The sequence below is a fragment of the Podarcis filfolensis genome, assembly GCF_964270895.1.
Source record: "Podarcis filfolensis genome assembly, chromosome: 15".
NCBI classification, from domain to species: Eukaryota; Metazoa; Chordata; class Lepidosauria; order Squamata; family Lacertidae; genus Podarcis; species Podarcis filfolensis.
The window spans coordinates 36,253,343-36,276,878 of record NC_139618.1 but is presented as its reverse complement, the minus strand read 5'-3'; the positions used below and the strand labels follow the sequence as shown (position 1 = coordinate 36,276,878).

The 23,536-nt window shown below is 45.1% G+C and overlaps 1 protein-coding gene across 2 annotated transcripts in view; it reads left to right on the top strand.

The window, feature by feature from the left end:
- The window catches only part of UNC5D (unc-5 netrin receptor D), a 410,127-nt gene that overhangs the window by 353,595 nt on the left and 32,996 nt on the right, over window positions 1-23,536 (top strand). For both annotated transcript variants that reach the window (XM_083588433.1, XM_083588434.1), the window contains 3 exons: window positions 10,175-10,343; window positions 16,768-16,995; window positions 22,773-22,922. In XM_083588433.1, coding sequence (XP_083444559.1) covers window positions 10,175-10,343; window positions 16,768-16,995; window positions 22,773-22,922 — 547 coding nt within the window. The remainder of the gene's footprint in view (window positions 1-10,174; window positions 10,344-16,767; window positions 16,996-22,772; window positions 22,923-23,536) is intronic.

The window sequence follows — 23,536 nt, the reverse complement described above, 5'->3', positions numbered from 1 at the left end:
CAGGAAACATGAGCATCCAGGACAGTTTGTAGAGTACAGGCCACTGGCAAGATTATTTGTAGAACAAAAGAAATGGAAGTCAGAAACACACACATACATACATACATACATACACACACACACACACACACAGAGAGAGAGAGAGAGAGAGAGAGAGAGAGAGAGAGAGAGAGAAACTACCTTGAAACTGTAGGGGTGGGGAAGACATTTGATCCCGCTTGCATTTTAATGAGAGACTACCTAATTAGCACTTCCAGAACAATATGCAAACTGAAGCAGCTATCCTTCAGGATTTACACTTCTCTGAATTTTGCGATGAAGTTCTCCTACTAAGAACATGCACAAAAATCTGTACATTAAGGGAAAGCACACCACACTGATTCAGTGGCTGCACATGTACAAAATGGAACATTGTTCAAAACCAGAAGTTAATTTGCAAGCTGAGTTCAAGTGCCATTGTCACCAACACTCTCATTGTACCTGATTCTCTCTTCTTCTTTAATTATATGCTACACAGTTGGCCGTGTAGACTTGGTGGTGGTGAATCTGACTTGCATGCAGGAGGTTGGAACCCTGGTAATCCTGGCAGACACCGTGTCTGAAACCTTTGAGACTACCAGTCAAAGCAGGCACTGCTCAACTAATTGGGCCAATGGATCTGCCTCAGTTTAAGGCAGTTTCCTATGTCCCCCTCCAGCCTGCCTCCATTTCTCAGAAAACAAAGCAAGCTTCTGATTTTGATGGAGTCAAAAGGATTAGATCTGGTTTGTGATTTGTTTACTCTGCACTCCGGGGAATGTTAAATACCTGCAACTATACAATGTTGTTGTTTTTCCTTCCCTGCCTCACTTAATAAACAATGACTGAATTGCATTTGCAGTCCTTGCGCCATGCTGGTTATTAGAGAGAGAGCGCTTGCTGTTTGCTGTGTGTGAGAGTTCATCTAATTAGCCGATTTCAGCTCATTTGGCATTAAATAATTCCCAGAATTCCCGTATATTTGTACGTTATGTTCACCAGGGGGAGGAGAAGCTTTCTCTGAAAGCAATTAAAGAGCTCCCTCCAGAAAAACCTATGATTGGTCACCTCACATGTACGGTTAATATCTACCAAGACAATTTCAGGCAGCACTCGCGCCAAAGAGCAGAGTGAACACAGAGAGCAATCATGGACCATTAGTAAACATATGGAATTCAATGGGCCAATCAAGTCAAAACAAAACAGTGGTGTGTGTGTGGCCTTTTTCGGGTGGGGGGGCAGTGAATTTTACTTTTGTACAGTAAACTCGTTTCTACGCTCCACTCAGGCAAGCAAGAAGAAACATCAGAGTAAAAGGACACATTCCTGCCAGGAAACTACACTCGAGGAGGGTGCAAAACAGGGTTGGTCAGGGTGGCTCCAGAGCATGGGTAGGCAACCTAAGGCCCAGGGGCCAGATCCGGGCCAATCACCTTCTCAATCCGGCCAACATACGGTCTGGGAATCAGCGTGTTTTTACATGAGTAGAATGTGTCCTTTTATTTAAAATGCATCTCTGGGTTTTATTTGTGGGGCATAGGAATTCGTTCATTGTTGTTTTTCTTCAAAATATAGTCCAGCCCCCCACAAGGTCTGAGGGACAGTGGACTGGCCCCTTGCTGAAAAAGTTTGCTGACCCCTGCTCCAGAGGATGTGTGGCTTGGGAAGGGCTAGACATAGTGGCCGGGGGGGGGGCATGTTCTGCCTGCCCGCCCCACTCCTGAATTTCCCTCTCCCTCTGTTAGAGGGGTAGGCTTCAGCTGTGGTGTTTACAAAGCTAAGCATGGTGGCAGACAGCCCCTGTCCATGTTTCATCATAATCTTGGCAGATAGCCAGAGCCGTCACTTTTGAGCGGTGAGGGCACATTGAAAGGAGATGGTTGGCGACCACTGCTCGGCTTTGAAGCAGCCGAAATCCAGCCGTCAAAATCCCAGTCCGCAATACCGAGGGCTATTTGCTTATTCAGTCATGCAGTTCTGTAGCTGGCAATGAACAGGACTGTGCTTTATAACACATTTCATGGGTGATTATTAGAATATATTTGATATAATAGGCTAAAGCTGTTTCCTGTCACCCATGAATACGCGCACACATCATTTGTGGAGCTGCTCCTTCATGAGGGGAAATGAGTGCGTGGTGTGGGGAGAGCAGAAAGAAACAATATATTTCTCCCTCTCTCATCACAGTAACACCCAGGGTCATCCAATGATGCTCAGTGGTGGGGCATTCGTAATGGAAGAATCCTGAGTCATCTCTGCTGCATCCACGCAGCAGTTCATTCAGTTTCCCTGTTGTGACCAGTTCAGCCGTCTCTCCTCAGGAATAAGGAGCAGCTTCAGGTTGCCCCAGCAATTTGTCGCAATGCACAAGCCCTCTCTCTCTTCAAGGGATGTTGTTTTCTGGACGTTAATGATGATGCGGTTATGGGGAAATAATTAATAATAATAATTTTATTATTTATACCCCGCCCATCTGGCTGGGTTTCCCCAGCCACTCTGGGAGGCTCCCAACAGAATATTAAAAACACGATAAAACTTCAAATATTAAAAACTTCCCTAAACAGGGAATGCCTTCAGGTGCCTTCTAAAAGTCAGATAGTTGCTTATTTCCTAGACATTTGATGGGAGGGCGTTCCACAGGGCGGGCGCCACCACTGAGAAGACCCTCTGCCTGGAAAGGCTGTAGCAAAGGAGTAGAGCAGCTGCTTTGCATGCAGAAGGCCCCTGGTCCAACCCACCACATCTCCCAGTAGGGCTGGGACACAACTCTGGCTGGACTCCTGGAACGCCGCTGGCCAGTGTAGACAATACTAGACAGTATACAGTCTAAGGGTGGATCTACACACAGGAAGAACCCCGCTATAAATAAGTCAGAAATTAAATCGTTACAGTGGTACCTCGGGTTAAGAACTTAATTCATTCCAGAGGTCTGTTCTTAACCTGAAACTGTTCTTAACCTGAAGTACCACTTTAGCTAATGGGGCCTCCTGCTGCCGCCGCACGATTTCTGTTCTCATCCTGAGGTAAAGTTCTCAACCTGAGGTACTACTTCCGGGTTAGCGGAGTCTGTAACCTGAAGTGTTTGTAACCTGAAGCATTTGTAACCCGAGGTACCACTGTATAACAAAAGAAAAAATGCTATGGAAAATCACATAGAATTTTTTTAACACATTCAAAATGCTATTTATTTATTTTTTTACTAATGTAGCTGAGTCCTAAGTTGATAAGTCAAATTCCTATGTTTTTGCTGGGCTTTTACTTAAAGGTAAAGGTACCCCTGCCCGTACAGGCCAGTCGTGTCCGACTCTAGGGTTGCGTGCTCATCTCGCTCAAGAGGCCGTGAGCCGGCGCCATCTGAAGACATTTCCGGGTCACGTGGCCAGCGTGACGAAGCTGCAGCTGGCGAGCCAGCACCAGCGCAGTACACGGAAATGCCATTTACCTTCCCACTATAAAGCGGTACCTATTTATCTACTTGCACTTAAGGGTGCTTTCGAACTGCTAGGTGGGCAGGAGCTGGGACCGAACGATGGAAGCTCACCCCGCCGCGGGGATTCGAACCGCCGACCATGCGATCAGCAAGTCCTAGGCACTGAGGTTTTACCCACAGTGCCACCCACGTCCCTCAGGCTTTTACTTAGATGATAGCAAAATATGCTTCCTCAGTGGCTACTGATTGGTAAGAGACGCTGTCTGTTAAATAAGCATTGATCACTGATGTTTACTGAGTCCAGGGCACCCTTCTCCAGTTTGAGTGGTGTCTGGGAAGAAACAGTTTGCCTAGCAAGGGAGAGAGAATTGCAGCTGGTTTTCAAGAAAGAGCAGGGTGGGGAACCAACCGCAAACAGATTGCTGGTGCTACAGCTGCTTTGCAGATGAATACTGCTATTCTGCTCCCCCATGCTCAGCATATATCCCCAAAAACTAGATAACTGCAGAAGCACTTATTCTTTGCAGTTGTGGCTGCACAAGGAAACTGCCTCAGGAACCTATTGCTGTCTCAGGAACCCTATTGCTTGAGGTATCGCTCAGGAACTATATTCTGTCCCTTCCGCATTGCTCTGTTGTTTTCATCTTTCTTATATCTCAATGCATGAGAAGTCAGATGATTTTCTATTGGGAATCATCACTACAAGTGCATGACTAAAACTCTGGAATCATAGTCCCTGGGAGGGGACTAATGCAGTGGCTTTTAAAGCTTAACCTGTATTTTGCTCTCACAGTGGGAAATGAATTGCCTTAAGTTTCCCCCTCTCTGGGCTCACACAGTAACTTTTCCATTTGTTTGTCAGCAACGTATTTTTGATGCAGGAGGCCAGGTTTGCTTTTTTGCATGCCTGATGTGAATGAGATAAGTAGAGTAGAAATTTGTTCTCTGGAAATATGCAGTTGTTACAATAGATAATACCAGACTAGATGGGCAAATAATAATCTGACAGAAAGCAGTTTCCTATGTTGGCTGGCTTCTAGAGGGACTCTTACTTGCTTCTGATGCCTTTCTAATTTAGGGATAGGGAACCTATGGCTCTCCAGATGTTGTTGGACTGAAGCTCCTACCATCTCTGACCATAGGCCATGTAAGCCGAGGCTGATGGGAATTATAATCCAACAATATCCACAAATTCCCCACCCCCTTTTGTAATTTAAGGGTTAATTCTGTTAGTGTTGAAATCAATTAGCCTAGGGCTGGGTGGAGATGTTGCTTATCAATCAGGCAGTGTCATGATGTTTACAGAGGTAGCTCATGCTCTGATTGGCTGTGTAGTTCTAATGGAATTTTGCCTCTGTATGTTTGGTTGAATGTCTCCCTGCCCTTTACAGAGCCTGAACTAAGACAGAAAAAAACTGTTTATTTCTTCTCAAATTATACACTGGTGTCCCCCCCCCCCCAATTCCTCAGTAAAGTATTATCAGGATTTCTTTTCTCTCTAGACGCAATCTTCGTTATTTAAGTGAATTTACTAACAGGCTCTACATGTGCACCCTTTACTTCATGTGGTTGGGAACCCTGGCCATTTAGGGAGTCCTATGTGTATGTCTACGTGAGACTGACACTGAACACAGCGTCACTTGCCAGCGTGACCAGCACATGCAAAAGCATGCAGGGGGCATGGCTAGCAGACACAATCCCATTGTCCCTCTCATGCATTCGCCATCGGAGCATAACCAAATACATGAATAGGGCTGCAGGTCGTGGAGAAAGCATTATTAATTTGTATACTGCTAGCAGAATAATCCCATTGAAATGGGAAAGCTCAAGAGAATGCCAGCATAAACAGCTTTGTCTTCAAAAGCTTACGGAAATGCCTATCTGGTTGCAGTTTTTCACCTTTCCTTGGGGAGTGCATTCCATTATGGCAGCGCCAACAGAGAAAAACCTGCCTTGACGTCACTGCAAGGCCCTGGCAAGCTTAATTGGGTTCCTGGAAGAAGCGGACCATTTGGATCCCTTCCAGTCGGGATTCAGGCCTCATCACGAGACTGAAACTGCCTTGGTCGCACTGGTTGATGATCTCTGGCGGGCTAGGGACAAAGGTGAGAGCTGTTTCCTAGTTCTGCTGGATCTCTCAGCGGCGTTCGATACCATCGACCATAACATCCTTCTGGACCGTCTTGAGGGTCTGGGAGCTGGGGGCACTGTCATACAGTGGTTCCGCTCCTTCCTCCTGGGCCGTGTTCAGAAAGTGGTGGGGGGGGGATGAGTGTTCAGACCCCTGGGCTCTCACTTGTGGGGTGCCTCAGGGTTCTGTCCTCTCCCCCATGCTTTTCAACATCTACATGCAGCCGCTGGGAGAGATCATCAGGCGGTTTTGGCTGGGTGTTCATCAGTATGCGGATGATACCCAGCTCTACCTCTCTTTCAAATCAGAACCAGTGAAGGCGGTGACGGTCCTGTGTGAGTGTCTGGAGGCGGTTGGAGGATGGATGGCAGCAAACAGATTGAGATTGAATCCTGACAAGACAGAAGTACTGTTTCTGGGGGACGGGAGGCGGGCAGGTGTGGAGGATTCCCTGGTCCTGAATGGGGTAACTGTGCCCCTGAAGGACCAGGTGCGCAGCCTGGGAGTCATTTTGGACTCACAGCTGTCCATGGAAGCACAGGTTAAATCCGTGTCCAGGGCAGCTGTGTACCAGCTCCATCTGGTACGCAGGCTGAGACCCTATCTGCTTGCGGACTGCCTCGCCAGAGTGGTGCATGCTCTGGTTAGCTCCCACTTGGACTACTGCAATGCGCTCTACGTGGGGCTACCTTTGAAGGTGACCCGGAAACTACAACTAATCCAGAATGCAGCAGCCAGACTGGTGACTGGGAGCGGCCGCCGAGACCATATAACACCGGTCTTGAAAGACCTACATTGGCTTCTAGTACGTTTCCGAGCACAATTCAAAGTGTTGGTGCTGACCTTTAAAGCCCTAAACGGCCTCAGTCCAGTATACCTGAAGGAGCGTCTCCACCCCCATCATTCTACCCGGACATTGAGGTCCAGCACCGAGGGCCTTCTGGCGGTTCCCTCACTGCGAGAAGCCAAGTTACAGGGAACCAGGCAGAGGGCCTTCTCGGTAGTGGCGCCCGCCCTGTGGAACGCCCTCCCACCAGATGTCAAAGAGAACAACAACTACCAGACTTTTAGAAGACATCTGAAGGCAGCCCTGTTTAGGGAAGCTTTTAATGTTTGATGTATCACAGTATTTTAATATTCTTTTGGAAGCCGCCTAGAGTGGCTGGGAAAACCCAGCCAGATGGGCGGGGTATAAATAATAAATTATTATTATTATTATTATTATTATTATTATTATTATTAATTATTCCATTAGTATAGCACTCGGGAGAGATGGTTCCATAATCCAGGGACCAGTATGGAACAGGTCTTTTTCCTTGTCCCCGCTAGCAAGGGGTTGAGCAAGCAAATTCTTGAGCAAGATCTGATGGGAAGTGCAACGACACTGCTATTGGCTTTTTTCTGCAGCAGACAGCAAACATAAACTGGCCCTAGTAAAATGTAATGAACCGGGGTTGTGTGTGTGGATGAGCCAGGACCTCAAGCAGACTCCCCAGTGCTGTCATGGGAATTTACCACAGCAGAACATTAGAAGAGCCTGCTGATCAGGCTAATAGCCCATCTCGTCTAGCCTCCTGTTCTCACAGGCCAACAGATGTCTGTGAGAAACCAGCTAGCAGAATTCAAGCACAAAAGTGCTCCCCTGTCCTGTGCTTTCCTGATGTTCAGAAGACATGATGCCTCCAGGGTATGGCCATTGTGGCTAGTAGCAACCAATAGCCCTCTCCCCCATGAATTTATCCATAGTTCCCAGGGCGTCACTGGACCAACATCAAATGTTGCCACAAGAAATGCAGGGTTTAGAGTGTCCCTGCCTTTGCAGCTTGTTTACAGCTCAGTCCTGCAAGCACTTGAAAATCTGTTCCTCCCACAAAAGGCCAAGAGGTTATGGATGTGTTTGTGATTGCAAGGCAGAAAAACAAGACAGCTTCACGAGCTTCAGATTCAACAGCCTTCCTAGCAACGTCTCTGAATTAATTTTATGCTGTTTACATTGTGATGGCAGATTTTGTCACAAACAGCCGCCCATGTAACCCTAAAGCATATGTCTCACCGTCCCCCATTTTATCAAGGATACTCCCTATTTTCTAGTAACTGTATCTGCTTTATGATTGTTGCTGTTTTTACCTTTGGGAAAGCCTGGTTTAAAAAAGGTAGCTAGTGTATATTGCTAGACTGGAGTGCAGTCTACACACACATTAAAAAATGCTGTAAAAATGCTTTTTTAAAAGTTTTAGAAAATACATTGAATTTTCCATAGCTCATTGTTGCCATCTAGTGTCACATTTCTATATTGCACTTCACAACACATTTAAAACGTTTAATTTGCAGCTGTATAGCTGAGTCCTGGCTGTTTTTTTAAAACTTCTGCCTGTTACTCCGCATCTTCCTCTCCAGGTTAAATCTGTTAGTGTTGGATGGTGGATATTGTCATTCCTTTAATGCACATGCACGTAAATATGTGAGCATTTGTTGTTGTTTAGTCATTTAGTCGTGTCCGACTCTTCGTGACTCCATGGACCAGAGCACGCCAGGCACTCCTGTCTTCCACTGCCTCCCACAGTTTGGTCAAACTCATGCTGGTAGCTTTGAGAACACTGTCCAACCATCTCGTCCTCTGTCATCCCCTTCTCCTTGTGCCCTCCATCTTTCCCAACATCAGGGTCTCTTTTCCAGGGAGTCTTCTCATGAGGTGGCCAAAGTATTGGAGCCTCAGCTTCAGGATCTGTCCTTCCAGTGAGCACTCAGGGCTGATTTCCTTCAGAATGGAGAGGTTTATGTGAGCATAGAATCACAGAATCACAAATCGTCTAGTCCAACCCCTGTAATGCAGGAATCTTTTGCCCAGCGTGAGGCTTGAACTCATGACCCAGTCTGATGCTGTACAGACTGAGCATGCAACTTGATATTTCACACACCACTGAAGCTCACTTTGAACTCTTGATAACTCTGGACTTTGTTTGTTTTGGCATATTTTTAACCAAAACCACAAACCTCATATTTTACAACAAGTCACAGCTCATTCTTAGGAGCCCTGACTGCCTCCGTGTTTTCTGCAGGATGTTCCTGCCTCTTCCTCCTGCACCTCTGTTTCCAGTCAGGCTGGCATGTTTCTTGCAATGTTAGAGCAGCCTGGCTCCAGATTTCGTGCAGTTGTTTTGGAAAGAGAGCAGGTTGTCAGATCCTGCTCATTTGGTCCTTGTAATTCTGACAGCATCCCTTCACTGTAGCTCCATGTGGGAAGTGACAAATGCTCGTTATGGGTGTGTGATGCATTGTGAAGTGAACAGACTGGGCATCGGCTATTGCCTGGCATACCACCCCCCCTCCGCTCCCTCTAGATCTGTGTTAATCTGGAGCAAAAACTTGCTGGCAATAAACCTTAGCATCTCATTACAGAACCTAGTGTTTTAATTTCTGCTAGCATGTCATTACCTGAGGCTGGCTTTGTCTGTTTCCTTGTTACATTCAGCGGCTGCTGGGCTGGAGTTGAGAGTAGATGCGAGTTCCTCTGAGCATGCATAGAGTGCCTCCTCCAAATTATTATAATCAGTCCTCAAACTTCCAGGTCTGCAGACTGACTCTCTGAAACCTTAAACCAGATCTGGCTTGGGTCAAAGCAAGCCTGCAATATATGAGTGAGGAGATCCCAAGAAAGATGCACTTGCTATAATTGTTTGTTTGTTGTGTGTGTGTTCCTGCAATTTTGAGGGTGTCTCTCCCCCCCCCCAATATATACAACAGCATGCAAGGGGAAAATGAGTTTGTGTGGAATGGTGATAAATTCAGGCCCAAAAGACAGAATGAGTGTTCTTATTGAACATTTTGTAATTTCATATTAGTGATTTCTCAGTTACACAATTAAGGTTGTTCAGGAGCAGATCAGAATTTTTTTTTGTTTTTTGTTTTTAAAGCAAAATTGGCTGGGAATATTGATGTTAGGATACATCCGAAAGCCATAATTAGTTTTTTTCCCCCACAGCTATAAAATAGTATATTGTTCATAGCATTCTGTGAATCAAAAATCAGGGAGCAGCTAGCATGACAGTAAAGGCAATCTTGATTTCCACTGATAGCAAGGGAAGCACTTGAGATTTGATACAGGGAAACAATGACAAGTAAAAACTCGGGTGTCATCAGCCCAGAACTTGGGGCAGATTTCATGGATCCCATTCAGCAGAATGTGCAAGAGGGAATCCATCACTAATAACACAAAATGCAGCAGTGCTGGCTTGCCACATTGTGAAGCAAATGAAATATACATTACCTAATAATAAATATACATTACCCCTGTAAGACCATTATGTCCAGAGTCTAAAATTACCTTAGGGCACTATTGAGTGAAATAGCAGGTCCTGGTTGATCTCTGACTTGTATTAAATTTGCAAATGAATACAGTTCATTCCCCTCCCCTCCATTGTTTTTCTCCCTGTGATTTTCTCTGCTATTTTTTAAATATTTAGTTGTTACCATTAAACAAGTATAAATGTCATCAAAGCAATGAAGAAGATGAACAAATGTTCTGCTTTTGCTCTTGGAAGAAAGGCTTATGTTTTGATTTCCTTTGTATCATTTCTCTCTCTCTCCATGCAAAGCTTGCAGCCGGAAGGCAGCGAAGTCCTCCTTGGACCACAAGTAACTTGCGGCCCTCCAGATGTGACTGTCTCCACCCCATTTGCCTTGACAATACCACACTGTGCAGAAGCGAATTCTGAGCACTGGAACGTCCACCTGAAAAAGAAAAAGCTCCAGGGCAAATGGGAGGTAAGTGAAGTTCCTTCCCCAGAGGATTGAGCCAAAAAAGGATGCTTAAAGATGGATCTCACAAGATGAAAGGTTAGTTAGGTAAAGTAAGGTAAAGGGACCCCTGGCCATTAGGTCCAGTCATGGCCGACTCTGGGGTTGTGGCTCTCATCTCGCTTTATTGGCCGAGGGAGCCGGCGTACAGCTTCCGGGTCATGTGGCCAGCATGACTTAAGCCGCTTCTGGTGAACCAGAGCAGCGCACGGAAACGCCATTTACCTTCCTGCCAGAGCGGTACCTATTTTTCTACTTGCACTTTGAGGTGCTTTTGAACTGCTAGGTTGGCAGGAGCAGGGACCGAGCAACGGGAGCTCAACCCGTCGCGGGGATTCGAACCGCGACTTTCTGATCTGCATGTCCTAGGCTCTGTGGTTTAACCCACAGCGCCACCCACGTCCCTTTGAAATGTTAGTTAGTCTGGATTAAAAGTACCACTTCCAATCTTAAATTCAGTTCTCAACACTTCAGTGGCAACTAGTGATTTATTTGGGTTTTTAACAGAAAATGAAATTTTGTGCAAATTTCTCTGCACAAACACATTTTTGCATGCTTTTTTTTTTACTAATATACAATATTTTTGCAAGCAATTCCCACAAATATCATGCATTCTTATATGTGTCTTTCTCTAATATCTGCATTGTTTGCACATTTCCATATTGTTTGTTGGAGAACTGCACCGCAGAATGAAGAGATGTGCAGATTTTGAAAGACAGCTGTGTTTCACTTTGTGTTATGTGAATCAGGTAGCTTCTTATGAGAATGCAAGCCAAACTGGATTCCTCTCCCATCCCAACATCCCACTCGCCAGAAGAGCAAGAAAACCTCACCACAGTGAGTGTGGTGAACAGATTTGTGGATCCTTTTCCCTACAGGGAGTTGCTCCATTCTAGGTGTTCTTTGAAATTACATTCAGCTCTCATCCAAGTATTCATGACAAAAAGAGCAACTGCAAATCCCTCTTCCCATCCACTCACTGAATTAATGGCTCAGGCCAGTGGAGCAACACATAAGATGGAAGACTTCATTAGAATAAACATTATCCTGGTGAATAACATGGTGAAGGAATCTTGCCTGTGTCATGTTTGTTGTCTTTGATGTTCCAAATGATCCCTCTACCTGAGGGATCATTTGTTTTGAGGGGGCGGGGGATTAAAGACAAATCGGAGAATGTGAAGCTGTGCTAAAATTGCTAATGTGTTGTCATTGCCACTACCTTCTGATGACATTGGATTTCTTGCTGAAAACACTTGTGCTGATTCAGTCTGCACAGCCCTTGGATTCATTTCACTGAAACCTTCCATCTGTGTAAAACTAGCTCAATAGCATCCGTTTAAGCAGTGGCGTAGCATGGGTTGTCAGCACCCGGGGCAAGGCAAGTAATTTGCGCCCCCTAACCCGTGGATTTGCACCCCCTAACCCGTGGATTTGCGCCCCCTAACCCATGGATTTGCCCTAACCCCAGATGTTGCGCCCGGTGCGGCCCGCCCCCCCTGCACCCCCCACGCTACGCCACTGCGTTTAAGAAAGAGCCTTTAAGCGTGACCCTGCTTTTATTTATGTATTTTTGCTTCTCTATATCCCGCTCTTCATGCAAGGAGCTTGTAAAGGTAAAGGTAAAGGGACCCCCGACCATTAGGTCCAGTCGTGGTTAACTCTGGGGTTGCGGCGCTCATCTCGCTTTATTGGCCAAGGGAGTCGGCGTACAGCTTTCGGGTCATGTGGCCAGCATGACTAAGCTGCTTCTGGCGAACCAGAGCAGCGCATGGAAACGCTGTTTACCTTCCCGCCGGAGCGGTACCTATTTATCTACTTGCGCTTTGACATGCTTTTGAACTGCTAGGTTGGCAGGAGCAGGGACTGAGCAACGGGAGCTCACCCCTTTGCGGGGATTCAAACCGCCGACCTTCTGATCGGCAAGTCCTAGGCTCTGTGGTTTAACCCAAAGCGCCACCCGCTTCCCTTACAAGGAGCTTGTAATTGCACATAAAGTTTTCTCTCCCTTATCTGCACAACAGCCATGTGATGTAAGTTAGGCTGAGTGTGGGTGTTGAGACCCAAGTTCAAGCAGAGAGCTTCAAGGGGGGGGATTTGAACCCAGGTTTCCATAAGCTGCTCTGGTTCACCAGAAGTGGCTCAGTCATGCTGGCCACATGACTCAGAAGCTGCCTGCAGACAAACACCGGCTCCCTCAGCCTACAGAGTGAGATGAGCACAGAACCCCAGAGTCATCCGCAACTGGACTTAATGGTCAGGGGTCCCTTTACCTTTACCTTTACCTCCCTTGATCCTAGTCTAACCATTATGCTACTCTAACTTTGGAGTGAACATTGGTAGTCTTTGAAACTGTGCTTTCCCCACTTCCATCCCAAATTATTATTATTATTATTATTATTATTATTATTATTATTATTATTATAACATCCCAAATCCTGGTTTTAGCAGAACTCAGAGTGAGCATCCATTTTATAACAATTTTAAAAAAAGAAATCTGAACGTGATGGGAGCCAATTTGCTTCACTTTTCATTGGTTACAAAATGAAGAGCGAAGGGTAACAAATGGGGGTCTTATTTGTTGCCACATTTGAACCCATTCCTCATTCACTTGAGGGGCGGGGGTTATCTCTTCCATATCTGTCTCTTGGTGGCTGCCATTTTATTTCCCCCAGATGATGAAGATGACTTATTAAATTTCTGTACTGCCCTTCATCCAAAGATCACAGGGCAGTTTATAATACAAAAATGCATACCAAACAAAAACAATAACCTCCTGCCACACGGACACAGATGGTTTAATCAGCCAAAGGCCTGGCAAAAGAGGACTGCTTTTGCCTGGTGCCTAAAGATATGTACCAATGGTGCCAGCCAAGCTCCACACATTGCCAAAACAGCAGCTTGTGGTGGCCACCGAGGCAGCATCCAAAGCAAAAAGAAATAAAGAAACAGAAACAACAAATATGAGTAGTGGACCAATGTGATTTTCTCAAATAGTGTGGTTTTAAGGAGTGAATAACAAAACAAATCTAGTGAAGATTAAAAATCCTAGATAGAGCGGCCACTCAATTTCAGTTTACGGCAGAGCTGATTAGAGGGGACCTGATTCCAGGAACTGGTGGGCTGATGTGGTCATTTGGGTTTCAGGGAGACACTTATCATAGTGGTGATTCCTCTCCTCTCCTCTCCTCTCTGACAACTGGATCTTACCATTCCCTCCCCTCTGGTGTTTAAGACAGAAGCTGTGGTGACCAGGATAAGGTATCTGGACACCACCAAGTTTTCTACTCCCAAGATGCATCTGGAATGATTTATGCAGGTTGTGTAGCAAATGTGGTGCTCTCTAGCCTTTGCAGACCACCACTTCACAACATCCCTGACCATTAGGCATGCTGGCTGGAGCTGGTGGCAATTGTCGTTCTACACATCTGGAGGAGACCATGTTGTCTGCTTCTGCTTTTCACTTCCTCTTTGCTATATTATTTTACGCATCCTCTCTTCTACCAATTTAAAAGCCAGGATGGTACTTGTTCCTTTTGGTTCCAACATACGCTGGAAATGCAATAATCATCCCAAAGCAGATTATCAACAGTTCAAAATACGTTTCAGCAGTCTACCCTACTTGTATGATGGCAGGCTATATGATGTCCTTGTGGGGTTTTCATTTCTTGCATTCATTGATAAGAGAGAAGATTCATCAGCTCTGCACTCCAATAAAATAAAATATATTTGCTTGGGATGGGGAAAACCTTGAATTGTTATTGCAAAGGTTTTCAGGGCAGCTTTGGGATATTGAGGGCTACAGGATGTTCACCCCAGTCCTAGTGGAAAAAAATATATATAATACTAGGGGTGACCCCCTCATTCGCTCTGCTTGTCACCCCCTAGTATTTTATATATTTTCTTCCAACAACAACAAGAAGAAGAAGCAATAAGTTTCAGTCTTGCAAACTTTGCTCACACTGATCCCAGGTGAGGTTTTAAACATCTTAACTAAAACGTAGCTTCTCTGCTAAAGCAGAATTTTTTTAAAAAAAAACCCACATGCTGCATCTTCTGCCCTCTGTTGCATGCTGGGAACTGCCTGCATGTATCTCTGTGTTGCAAACACTCTCATTTACATATATACACACAGGCAAATACTCAAATTACAGCTTCTCTGTTGAGTCACAGACCTGATATTCATGATCTAGTCACAAGGCCTAGTCACAAGTTAATCTGCCACACCTATTTAATGTGCATTAAACTTATATCTTCCACACAGCCTTCCCCAGAAGGCCTTGGCAATGTCTCAGCCTTTTGTCCTCCTGCTCTGGAGGTGAACCATTCGGGCTCTGAGGTGGATTTCTGCAGGGCTGGCTTACATGTGTCGATTCAGTCTCCCCTGGTGGCTCCGAATGTCATCACAATGTGACAATAAACCATTGCAAACATATGTAGAGAAATAGAATAACAAAATTATTTAGCAAGATTCAGTGAATAAGGAGTATCCCTGGCACTGTGCCAGTAGGCCAACACACAAAATATGAATGGACTTATTGGAAACACAGTACATTAGAAACAAAGGTTGGCAATGCATTAAATCAAGCATAGGGAACTTTGGGCCCTCCAGATGTTGTTGGACTCCAACTCCCATCATCACAGCCAACACAGCCAATGTTTATAGATGTTAGGAGTTGCAGACCCTCTGAATGTCCCTATTTTCCAGGGATGTCGCTGGAAAATGTTTAATGTTTTATTATGTTTTTTTATATGCTGGAAGTTGCCCAGAGTGCTGGGGCGACCCAGTAAGATGTGTGGGGTATAAATAGTGAAATTATCATTATGGAATGGGAACATATCAGAGAAATGTTGGAGGGTATGGAGTTGCAGTCAGACAACATCTGGAGGACCACAGATTCTTCCTCTCTGTTTTAAGTAGCTTGGGTGTTAATCCTATACACATTTATTTTGGGGATAATAAAACTTATTTCTGAGCAAGCACGTATAGGATCAGGCATCTTTCTAAATTTGGAGATGGAAAACAGACCCATTGCTCATTACAGCTCTGTTTTCCCACATAATATTTTCAGTTTCTCAGAGCAGACGTGACAGACAAAACCAACTTAGCTCTGCATTATTTTTCTGTAAAATCGTTAGCCTTCTCTTTTTGTTTTGTTTTGCTGCATTTCTTTTCTTGTCTTTAAAGCATACCTGCTGCTGCCTGTTGTTTTCGGTGCCTCCAGAAGTCCCCCCCATCCAAAAATCACATATGTTGGAAATTTCCAACATATGGTAGAAGAGGTGGCCAAGGCAACATTTCAGATTTAAAAGCTGCTTGCCATGTGGCACAGTGAGATCCTGTTTGAGAAACAGTCTGAATCTCTTTTGAACTTAGGGAGCTGGGGTTCAGGGTTCAGTAGACCGCAGCCTGCTTGTGAGACTGGGTGAAGCCTTTTGGTGAACTCCAGCCATAATCACATTGACAGTTTTGTTATTAAAATACAAAGAGTTCATTAAAAACACCCTATAAACTAGTAGAAACTGCAACCAGGAAAAGATTGATGTCTGTGTGCCAGGCTTAGGAAAGGGAGAGAAAGCTTCTGGCCCTCTAGATTTCGCTGGATTCCAACTTCTGTCATAAAAACATAAGCATAGCCTTGCTGGATCAGACCAAGAATCTTACCAGGTGCTGATGGGAAGCTTGCAAGCAGAATAGGAAGCCCATAAGTCAATGGAAAGCCCACAAAGGTTTGATTACAGTTGGAATCCAACAACATACGAAGGCCCACAAGTGCCCCCACTCCTAGCTAAAACATTCCCTTGGAACCAAAGATTTCATCTTCCAATGGAAGGCGTGCTCCTCCATTGGAGAAAGTGCCTTCCATTAGAAGGAAACCTTTCGATCTAACCAATTGGCTCCTCCTACCTATTTTTGGTCTTGAGCAGCGGTTGGCAAGGTTTACCTTGCCAGGGCCAGTTCACTCCAGTGGAGATCCCTCCATGGGCCGGATCGCGCCGACATCTGCGACTGCGCAGATGCAATATTCTGTGTTTGCGCAGACACAATTTCCAGCGCCACAGAAGCGAGTCCCCACGCTGCACTGTGCCGGTTTAGCACAGCACGCAGGGACTCGCCATGTGGGTGGCTCGGTTCAGGGGCAGCTCATGGGCCGGTTAAATCTGGGCCGCTTGTGGGCCATGGGCCTTAGGTTGTCGACCCCTGGTCTTGAGCTTCTGACTCCACTATCTCATGTCTATTGGATCCCAGTAACTGTCTCCTATGAAAGCTCTTTATAGGATATACTAATATTAAAAAATAGCAGAAATGTTAACCTATTCTAAGAGTTGTGTCAAGTTTGGAATATATGTTTAATGCGGTTTGTTTTTTCATCCCTCCCCCTGAAAAAAACAGGAAGTCATGTCTGTGGAAGAAGAAACTACTTCCTGTTACTGCCTCCTGGACCCATATGCCTGTCACATTCTTTTGGACTCTTTTGGAACTTATGCTCTCACTGGGGAGCCCCTCTCTGATTGTTCCGTTAAAGAACTGAAAGTTGCAGTATTTGGCTGCATGTCTTGCAACTCACTGGATTACAGTCTAAGAGTGTATTGCATCGATAACACTCCCTGTGCATTTCAGGTAAGGCTGGAAAATCTCTTCAGATTTTTGCGAATGCTTCTTCATTGCACAGATATTTTAGTTTTCAATATTTTATACGTGCTTATGCAAAAAACTGATCATGGTATGAAACAGGGACTGAATCCAGGAGTAGAAAACCTGTGGCTTTCCAACTGGAACTCCAACTCCCATTTGCCCCATCTGCTTTGGCCAGTGGTCAAGGATGATGGGAGCTAGAGTCCAAGAACATCCAGAGGTCCAGAAGTGACCCCATCCTTGACCTAAAATATCCTATACTGATCAGATTTTGACACAGCTCTACAACTTTTCTTTTCTTAGTGCCCCCCTGCCCCACCCCGTCCTGTTCTATTTGGAATGGGGACTTTGACACCAGAGTTTTGATTTTATATAATAACTAAGGCTTGCAATCATGTGCCCACTTAGCTGGGAGTAATTCCCCACTGAATGCATGGGATTTATGATCTGAAGCTCAACATCAAAAAAACTAAGATCATGGCCACTGGTCCCATCACCTCCTGGCAAATAGAAGGGGAAGAAATGGAGGCAGTGAGGAATTTTACTTTCTTGGGCTCCACGATCACTGCAGATGGTAACAACAGTCACAAAATTAAAAGACGCCTGCTTCTTGGGAGAAAAGTAATGACAAACCTAGACAGCATCTTAAAAAGCAGAGACATCACCTTGCCGACAAAGGTCCGTATTGTTAAAACTATGATTTTCCCAGTAGTGATGTATGGAAGTGAGAGCTGGACCATAAAGAAGGCTGATCGCTGAAGAATTGATGCTTTTGAATTATGGTGCTGGAGGAGACTCTTGAGAGTCCCATGGACTGCAAGAAGATCAAACCTATCCATTCTGAAGGAAATCAGCCCTGAGTGCTCACTGGAAGGACAGATCCTGAAGCTGAGGTGCCAATACTTTGGCCACCTCATGAGAAGAGAAAACTCCCTGGAAAAGACCCTGATGCTGGGAAAGATGCAGGGCACAAGGAGAAGGGGACGACAGAGGACGAGATGGTTGGACAGTGTCCTCTAAGCTGCTAACATGAGTTTGACTAAACTGCGGGAGGCAGTGGAAGACAGGAGTGCCTGGTCCATGGGGTCACGAAGAGTCGGACACGACCAAAAGACTAAACAACAACAAAACATGCCTAGGAACACTTTGCAAGCAGTGAATCAGGGCATTCTATACTCACCTCTGCTTTGAACCTCTGCATCCACTTCCCCTTCCTTTTCTTTATTTAAATATACCACCACCCAGCATGTTTTCAGTCTCATCAACCTTGGAATTAATGCACATGCCAGAAGCCCAGTAATTGCTACGTTAGATGTTGCTAATGTAGTGCCCCTCCAGATGTTGTTGGATTACAATTCCCATCAGCTTCAGCGACATGGCCAGTGATCAGGGATGCTGGGAATTGTAGTCCAGCAAGATCTGGAGGGGACCACCTTGACTGCACCTGCCTATACTGTCCCTCTCTTTAAGGACTAGTGGCAGGTGGTACACAGTTATGTGCATTTCTTCACCAACATGTTTTAAATGAAAAAGCAGGCATCTTTTCCTGCTATTTTCCTGTACCAAGTCACCTTCCACAGAACTGCTTTTCTCCTTACCTGGCGTGAGCCTATCTTGAGCAGAGAAACCACCTGAAGTGAAAAGGTTAAGCATCATCTGCATACCAGCCAATCTGCTACACCTGCAGCTGTTTTGTGTGTGTGTGTGTGTGTGTGTGAGAGAGAGAGAGAGAGAGAGAGAGAGAGAGAGAGAGAGAGAGAGATCAGTGTCTGGACAAAATTGCATCCAACTGCACATTGGCCTTTTTTACATATCATGCTAAGTCAAGCCACGGCTTAGAGCGAGCACACAGGCTCCTGGAGAGAAGACAGTGATTGCTTAGTTCCTCCCCAGTCATTTTGCTGCTGTGTTGTGCTGAGCAAAGCCTCCTTTAGGCATAGCATGTTGTCGAAACCCAGGTTCATGGTTTAACTCTCTCCAGACTAACCACTAAGCAGAACCCATGGTGAGTTCTATGGTTTGCCTGGGAGAGCTGAACCAAGAGCCCAGGTTCAGAAAAAGACACAATAGGGAAGGATGGGGGGCATTTCTCTCAGGTAATCTTCTGGGAACCACGTGTTATTGGTGGGCAAGGCCAGAGGGAAAGCGGGCAGAGCAGCAAATGCAAATTTCACCTTTGTACAGAAAACTGGCATCTTCACGCTCAGGGCTCGTCCATACCTCTACTTGCCCAGTGCCTAAAAAATACAGATCAGAGTCGTTTTGCCTTTGCCCCACTGCGTTCTTTAGCATGAAATCACAGCAAATGTCAATCCAGAGAAAACCTAATTGACATTTGCTCTGATTCAGCTCTGAAGATGGGGTTTTCTCAGGGGAAAGCAGTGGGACAGGCAGACGTGTGGATGACCCTCAGACACCCCTCTCTATCCCCCATCCAAGCAAGAGTCCCAGGACACATTCCAGCCAGGCAGAAATACTCAAGTGTGGCCAGTGTGGAGAGCCAGTGTGGTGTAGTGGTTAAGAGTGGTAGACTCGTAATCTGGTGAACCGGGTTCGCATCTCCGCTCCTCCACATGCAGCGGCTGGGTGACCTTGGGCTAGTCACACTTCTCTGAAGTCTCTCAGCCCCACTCACTTCACAGAGTGTTTGTTGTGGGGGAGGAAGGGAAAGGAGAATGATAGCCACTTTGAGACTCCTTCGGGTAGCGATAAATCCAAACTCTTCTCTTCTTCAAGGAAGATGCGAACGGGGCTGGTTAAGGGTGTGGCTTGAGGGGCGGGGGCTGGGAAGAGTTCAGAGGGCCATATGGAGAGGCTTGGAGGACCTGAAGTTCCCCACCCCTGTGCTAAGCCAAACCATGGATTTGCTCAGTGTGGCATAGCAGCAAAAATACTGGGGAGGAGTAATGTGGCTGCAATCTCCTCTTCCAGACCCCACGCTAAACCACTGTTTGGATTAGAATGATGTGCAAACCACGCTATTATATGTAGTTTGGCCTTAGCTCAGGAATCTGTCCCAGCACCAGATCCCTTTGTTTATCCCCAGGTAGGTAGCGTTCGTAGGGATTGAAAAGCAGATGTAATTCCATCAAAGCAAAAGTGATGCAGTTCAGTGCACAGTTTTGTTTATTTAATTCAGGTGGTTTTCCAAGCTACTGCTTAAGACTCTACTGTATTATATCGGGGATAATGAGTTATGTGCATTTGGCAAGGCATCTGGTTGGAAAGGCTTGGAACAACCCATGTGCAAAATGAAAGAAACGGCTAAACAAAAGAATTCCCTAGCTTGTGTTAGAAAAGAAAGAAGAAAAGAAGCGAGCAAGTATTTTCCATTCTGGCAAAGCCTGAAAAACATCCTCAAACAGCATAAGCCAAGGATCTAAGTGTCCGCTTCCAACAGACCCCTTATGAAAGAGGGGCTTTATGTTAAAGAATATAACATCGCAATCTTATGGGGCTAAGATGCCATTTTTGTAATGATCCACAGCCCCAGTTAGCAATGAGCCCACTAAATACTAAGACTGTATCACAGAAGATAAATAACATGCCTGAAGTTTCATTAGCACAGTAAACTGGTGTTGCCACCTCAGGTGTAAAGGCTCAGCTGGAGTCCAAAGGGAAGGTGCAGAATGTCTCTCTCTCTCTCTCTCTCTATATATATATATATATAAGCGTATGCTAGAAGGCTGAACTTTTGCTCTTCGTGACTTTTACCATCCAAGGCAGCCATCTGAAGACGGCTACAGAATATAAAATGCAGATCAAGTTTATGATCCACATTTTTTCACTTTCCTTTAGGGTTCTGGAAGAGTTGCAGAAATCTGAACCCGCTCATTTGAACCTTATATTGATATATGGGTTTGAATCCAACATTAGACTTTCTCAAAGTAAACCCACTGAAATTGATGGGCATGACTAACTTAATTAGACTAATTTTAAAATTGTTCTGCTCTGAGAAGAAGCTAGTCTGGAGTGTATGTGTGCTGCATATACCCAATGCAAACTTGGAATCGTCTTCACAGAAGCAAACAACTTGTAGTTTATAGAAGCTGTGCAGTACATTCCATCCTGAATGATTAATCTTGCTGCAGTTTATGCCCAATGTAGCTTAAATCAAGCTGTTTTGTTTGCCTCTTTTTTATCTTCCTAAGCATGCCGTTACTGCTCCAGAATTGCTGTTACATTCAGGGAAATTATGTAGACAAGGAGCCATATTTTATTTTAATGAACCTGAACAAGATATTTTTTATAATTTAGATTTTGTTGCAAGGATCGAATAATATTTACCAAAGTCTCCACTTAACAGTGGGGATTTTGTGTACGCAACAGGCTACTGGGTATTTTATGAAGTGCTATTATTCTTATTAATCCACAGTGACTGACTGGTACCTCCATGTAAACATAAACTCTCAATGCTTATCACTGAGCATACAAAAACTAAAAACCCCATAATATGATGCAAACTGAGTCAAAGGGGCATGAATATGGCTATTTTGAAACCACCTTCACTGGCAAGTTACCTCTTGTGTTCCATCTCACTGCATGGCTTATCGCCTTCCATCCTTGGGTTCATAAAGGTAAAGGGACCCCTGACCATTAGGTCGAATCGTGGACGACTCTGGGGTTGCGGCGCTCATCTTGCTTTACTGGCCGAGAGAGCCGGCGGACAGCTTCTGGGTCATGTGGCCAGCATGACCTAAGCTGCTTCTGGCGAAAACAGAGCAGCGCACGGAAATGCCGTTTACCTTCCCGCTGGAGTGGTACCTATTTATCTACTTGCACTTGATGTGCTTTTGAACTGCTAGGTTGGCAGGAGCAGGAACCGAGCAACGGGAGCTCATCCCGTCGTGGGGATTCGAACCGCCGACCTTCTGATCAGCAAGTCCTAGGCTCTGTGGTTTAACCCACAGCACCACCCGCGTCCCACTTAGGTTCATAGCTAAGAACAAAAGAAAAGCCATTGTGAATTTGACCATAGCTCCAGCCATAGCTCATGTGTAGAGAATCTTGCACCCAGAAGGTCTCGGGTCCCATCTCCAGGCAGGGCTGGGATGGCCCAGTCTTAAACACTGGAGATCCACTGCCAGTCAGTGTAAACAGAACTAAACTAGATGGTCTGTCTGGGGGTGGATCACAGGAAAAGACACACAGGAAAGAAACCGCTATAAATAAGTCAGAAATGAAATCGTTATAACAAAAGAAAAAAGAAACTATGGAAAACCGCAAAGATTTATTTATTTTTTGCTCTCCAGCGCCATCTGGCGTTGCATGTTTAGAACGCATTCAAAACACTGGAGTTGTGGTTTTTTTTTGTTCTGTTATTAATGTAGCTGTCTTTGGTATAAGGCAGCTTCCTATGTTCCTACCACCACCCCATACACAAAAACCATGTGGCTAAATATTTATACCTCTCACTAACAAAATAAGATATCCTCAGAAATAAAATTGTTTCCTTCCCTGGTTGCGGATTAGTCTTCCCAGAGAAATCAAATTAAATCTGGAAAACGAATTGTTAAAACACAGTTAAGCCACCACACAGGGGGTCTCATAACAGCTCACAGCGCCCAGGATTCCTTGCAGGAAGCCACGGCTGTTTAAAGTGGTATGATACTGCTTTAAATGTATAATGCAGATGAGGCGCAACTCCTCACTCCTTCCCCCACTCCCATAAATCAGCAGCCACAGTTTTCTGAAGAAGTAAGAGTTCTGAAATTGCAGGTGGCTCACTGTTTGTTTCTTTGTTTTCCCTTTCTCTGCTACAGGAAGTGATTTCAGATGAAAGACACCAAGGGGGGCAGTTGCTGGAAGAACCAAAGCTGTTGCATTTCAAAGGGAATACTTTCAGTCTTCAGATCTCTGTCCTTGATATCCCTCCTTTTCTCTGGAGAATCAAACCATTCACAGCATGTCAGGTATTTGTGTATCAAGGCTAGTGTTTGCCAATGCTTTTTTTTTTTTAATATCTGAAGCCCCAAGACATTTCTTTGCAAGGTTAGGCACTTTTTCTAATACCGGGGATTTTATGAATAAATATATCGCTTTATGATTGGCGTTTTAGCTTTCGGTTGGCAAGCTATACAGTGGTACCTCGGGTTACAGACGCTTCAGGCTACAGATGCTTCAGGTTACAGCCGCTTCAGGTTACACACTCCGCTAACCCAGAAATAGTACCTCGGGTTAAGAACTTTGCTTCAGGATGAGAACAGAAATTGCACAGTGGCAGCGGGAGGCCCCATTAGCTAACGTGGTGCTTCAGGTTAAGAACAGTTTCAGGTTAAGAACAGACCTCCAGAACGAATTAAGTTCTTAACCCGAGGTACCACTGTATTCCCACAGCTCCTGAAGCAAAGATTTCGCTTTGAGATTCCTGCATTGCAAGGGGTTGGACTAGTTGACCCTCAGGGGCCTTGCAGCTCTCTAATTTTATGACTCTATGATGTTGGATTGTCCAATTTAATAGATATTCATTAAATGTTTGGACCTGGGTAGCCAAGCTGGTGTCCTTTGGATGTTTGTTAGGCTACAA